The sequence below is a fragment of the Rhagoletis pomonella genome, unplaced genomic scaffold (assembly GCF_013731165.1).
Source record: "Rhagoletis pomonella isolate Grant_MI unplaced genomic scaffold, Rhpom_1.0 Rhpom_scaffold_00001, whole genome shotgun sequence".
NCBI classification, from domain to species: Eukaryota; Metazoa; Arthropoda; class Insecta; order Diptera; family Tephritidae; genus Rhagoletis; species Rhagoletis pomonella.
The window spans coordinates 84,632,234-84,636,640 of record NW_023458555.1 but is presented as its reverse complement, the minus strand read 5'-3'; the positions used below and the strand labels follow the sequence as shown (position 1 = coordinate 84,636,640).

General features: G+C 32.8%; 1 protein-coding gene across 1 annotated transcript; it reads right to left on the bottom strand.

The window, feature by feature from the left end:
* Positions 1 to 2,750: 2,750 nt before the first annotated feature.
* LOC118752369 (xaa-Pro aminopeptidase ApepP-like) lies at positions 2,751 to 3,690 on the bottom strand. Its single transcript, XM_036487254.1, has 4 exons — positions 3,530 to 3,690; positions 3,289 to 3,466; positions 3,036 to 3,211; positions 2,751 to 2,984 (listed from the first exon to the last, which is right to left on the bottom strand). The coding sequence occupies exons 2-4, from the start codon at positions 3,353 to 3,355 to the stop codon at positions 2,868 to 2,870; spliced, it is 360 nt and encodes a 119-aa protein (XP_036343147.1). The 5' UTR covers positions 3,356 to 3,466; positions 3,530 to 3,690; the 3' UTR covers positions 2,751 to 2,867.
* Positions 3,691 to 4,407: the final 717 nt, after the last annotated feature.

Genomic DNA, 4,407 nt, shown 5'->3' with positions numbered 1-4,407 from the left:
TCCGCGGCGATGCTTTTGGAAGGGGTGATGTAGGGATTTACCCTTACGTTTTACGTTTAACGCGAGATTGCAAATTCATATCTAGATTTAAGTTCGCAATATTGTTCGTTTTCTCTATTCATTTTCTTCATTGTATTGTCATTCGTAATTTGAATGTGACGGTATAAGCCATGATAAAAATATGTAAAGGTAAAACCAAAATGTATTCAACAAAGTGTGATTGATTTTGACATTGCTCTTATAAGAAACAGGCTATAATGTCAAACTGAAATGAATTATTAACCCATTTGAAAATATTTTTTTCAAATTTGAAGTTGTTTAAAAAAATGTATAAAAAAATTTTTCAAGCAACAAATTTTCTTAATAAACGTGAAATTATTAAAAGATACACCGCCGAGGAGAGCAAGAAAGTACATTTAAAGTTTGTTAACAAGTAAATACGTTCGACTTTGCTTAAATATTTAATGTAAGGAAACCAAGATGAAACGGAGCAAAACTTTTGAACGGTGCGCTGTATGCAATAGTTGCGAGTTAAGACGGCAGCGATGTGGTGTTGTACTACGTGATTCATCACGCGTTTGTGAAAACCACTTCAAGGAAAGTTATTTCATTTGTCGTCCGTCCGAATCAAGCACTTTCAAAGGAGCTCGTTTGTACCCAAACTATTTCGCATGAAATAAATTTAGTTTCAAAATTGTTAGAGTTAAGATCTAACAAATGTAAAATCATACTTTTATAAGTGTCGAATAATGTTTAGGATAAAAAATTTAAATATAAAAATAAACGCACAAAGGTATAAAACTTGGGCAATTAAAAACAAGAAAATTGCTAAAACGATTTTATAAACAATTTGTTTTATGTTATTGACAAAATATATATATTCCAGGTAATGTAAGTAAAACAAAACTATAATAAAAATAAAAGCCTTGGGTATCAGTGCTGACAAGATACATGCATCACTAATGGTTAATTCGTTTGTTTATACTTTTTGACATTATAGTACCTTAAAAGAGAGCCGCACTGAGTTGTCAATCACACCTTGGGTAAAACCGCTCGCACAATTCGTCCGCCATTGGGGGTTTTTGACGTTTGCTAGCATTTACTCTCTCGAAATAATTCAAATGTCAAATAAATATGTAAATGAAAATTTATGATTCGAAAATTTATTTATTCAAATGTGGGATGCTGCGTTAGCGGCTGCGCAAATACCGTTTTTCTCTGCAAGGAAAGAAGTATAAAGTTCTTTAAGTTCTCGCAATTACCGTATGTACGCAAAAATTGTTCGAGGTTTGTGGTGTTAAGGCAGCGAATTTTCCCAAGTGCCTCTGTGCGCTAGGCGCATTTTTTGCCCCACCACTCGACCCAAGATAGTTTTTAGCAAAAGTGCAGTGGCTTTAAGGCATGATTCAATAATAAAAGGTTTGCTCAAAAAACGATTTCCTCGCTCCCTCTTGACAAAATCGGCTCCCTTAGCAAGGCACTGTGTGGGTTCGTGCGTGTGTGCAAAGCTTTTGTAAGGGAGATAAAGGAGTGTCAAAACTCGAATGTCACTAATGAGGAAACCTTTAATTATTGAATCATGGCTTTAAGGTTAAATTGGTTTAAATGTATGCCAAAATCTTGCCTAAGCATGTGGGTAGAAATTCATTACACACAATTGCTTACATTTATTTATTTACATATGTACATTAGACTGCATCACCAAAAAAACTTGAAGGTTTACCGCCGGGATTACAAAATTTATTATTTTTTAAGACGTCTACCCAAATATTTCGGAAAAATATTAAGATTTAAGCAAGCTGGACCGATTTGAAAATACCTACAAAAGTGGAGTTTTTTATTAATAAAAGTAGTTTTTTAAAGAACTTTTTGAAAAAATTCCCCTCGGATAACAAAACAGATTAGGCTAAACAAATCTGCATAAAAATATTTCCTTAAAATTCTTTTCAACGGAATCGTAATAATGAGATTTTTGATGCTGTTTTTTTAGTTTTATTCAAAGATTGATTTACGAAAAACTTAAATAACTGGGCCAAAACTATTCTGATTTAGACTTATGGGATCTCGGTAGAAAGGTATTTTCCCACCATTTTTATTTATGTGCAAAGAAAGTCATTCGTGTCTTGGGTGAGAAAATATCTTTCCAATGATACCTCACAGGTCTAAATCGGAAGAGTTTAGGTTCAGTTATTCAAGTTTTTTTCTTATACCAATCTTTGAAAAAAGTTAAAAAACAGCATCAAAAATCTCATTATTACGATCCCGTTCAAAATTTTTATTTTATTTTTTATTTTTTAATATTTTTATGTAAATTTTTTAAGCTTAAACCGTTTTGTCATTTGAGGGTTTTTTTGAACATCTTTAAGAAACTATTTCTATTCATAAAAAACTTTTTGGAGGTATTTTCAAATCGGTCCAGCTCGCTTAAATCTTAATATTTTTCCGAAATATTTTGGTCGAGGTCTTAAAATATAATAGATATTTATAATTCCAATGGAAAAACAGTGCCGATTTTTTTTTTGTATGGGGAGTGATCTAATGTACACATACATACATATGTAGATATCTATGAATGTCATTCAAATTTTATTGTTTCGACAGAAATATATTTCTTTCGTTTGAGTGAAAATAAAAACAAACAAAAAAAATGACGGCGAGAGAAATTAGCAAAAAAAAGCAAACGTCAAAATTCCTAAAGCTGGCTCTCAGCAATTTACCTTATAAATATTTTTATCACGGTATAAACGTACTAATAATAAGTATCTTTTTTGAGAATAAAGATAGCCGTGAGGTACAACCGAAACTGCTAAAGAAAACCTTAACGCTATAAATCTTTATTGTTTCTAAGACGCCGCACACAAACTGATTTAAATGGCACGGGTCTCTTTTTCCAACCATGATAAAGTGAGATCATCACCCTCCTCCCGCAAAATTGTAGACAAGGTTTCCCAAACCGTTTTGTGATAATTGTTTAAAATTGTTATCTATAAAGAAGCATTTACAATACTGAAAAAATTATAAAATGAAGTCATTACCTCTGTATCTAAGAGCATATCTTTTATAATCATCTTTGTTTGCTTTGGACACATTGTAATAGTTTTAAATGTTAAAGCGCCTCTTCCTCCGAAGTTGTGAATTGTTGATGCTGGGACGATTTGAACAATGTCTTCAATACGAATGCCGAATTCCTCTGCATGGTAATATCCTGGTTCTAAGGCATAAAAGATTGTACTTACATATATATATACATATATATATATAGCATATATCAAATAATATCAATAATACCGTTCGATATAAACATGTTTTCTTGTAATCCGGGATCATCGGGCATAGGACGAATTCCTACTCCCATAGGACCCTCATGCACATTAAGGAATGATCCAATACCATGCCCTGTTCCATGTCCATAATCGAGTCCAACATCCCAAAGGCATTTTCTTGCGATAGTGTCGAGAACTTGGCCCTTTTTTATTATATGTACATATGAGGAAAACTTCTACTCAAATAAATACCACTTTCAACTGACCTTTACTCTCGCTGGGAAAATTGTGGATCCAAATATCAACTGCCCTTTTAAGACGCGCGTGTAAGCCTCTTTTTGAAATTCTGTGGGCTCCCCAAAGTGAAATGTGCGCGTGACATCTGTTGTTCCATCCCTATTAATATTACATCCATTATTTAATGTGCAGAAATAAAATTTAGAAACGCCAATGGCTAAAATATTCCCTACATAAATACTATGTATGTATGTAAAAACATAGTATATCGTCGTTTAAAGTACAAACCCGCGTATAAACAAAATGCAAAACCGTGTATCAAGATAATGCAAAACCGCGTATGTGAGGTTGCATAAATTGTTTTCTAGAGAGTAAAAATACTCATATTTCAAAATAGTTCTCTTTTTTATAAAGCAATCGCGTTTCTGGCTAGTATATTTCAGGACGGAGGGATAAGGATTGAGCCAAGAGCTTGTGTGAGCAAATCCAATATTTGGCAGCAAATTTCAGTTACACGGTTTTGCAAAATAACGATACGCGGTTTTGTACTTTAAAAGATGATATGTATTTATATTAGACCGTCTCTTTAAAACAAATAAACTGTGTACAATTGTTTTTTGAATGTGGTAACTTTAAGTATGTGCAGGTTCACGGTGGAATAAGAGAAGGTGATCTCAGTACGAACTCACCAAATGGTAGACTGCCTTAATTCTGGTATGCATTTTAAAAGTAGTAGAAAGAGGGAAAATAAGCAGCTTTGGAAAAGGTCCTAGCATTAGTATAAATGATTTGGATGGGTTATAGATATGTGTACATGTATAAATCGAAATTTAGAGGTAGTCCTTTAAGAAATACCTCATAACTAGGGCAACCAAAAATATGCTCGAACATGTTTTTTTCTTATACT

Bases quoted from the DNA above. Each gene is read 5' to 3' on its own strand.
- LOC118752369 (XM_036487254.1), bottom strand. From the start codon at position 3,355: ATGGGAGTAGGAATTCGTCCTATGCCCGATGATCCCGGATTACAAGAA. The intron at 3,212-3,288 runs GTATTATTGATA...TTTATGCCTTAG, and splicing joins AAACATGTTTATATCGAACG to AACCAGGATATTACCATGCA. The intron at 2,985-3,035 runs GTAATGACTTCA...GCTTCTTTATAG, and splicing joins ATATGCTCTTAGATACAGAG to ATAACAATTTTAAACAATTA.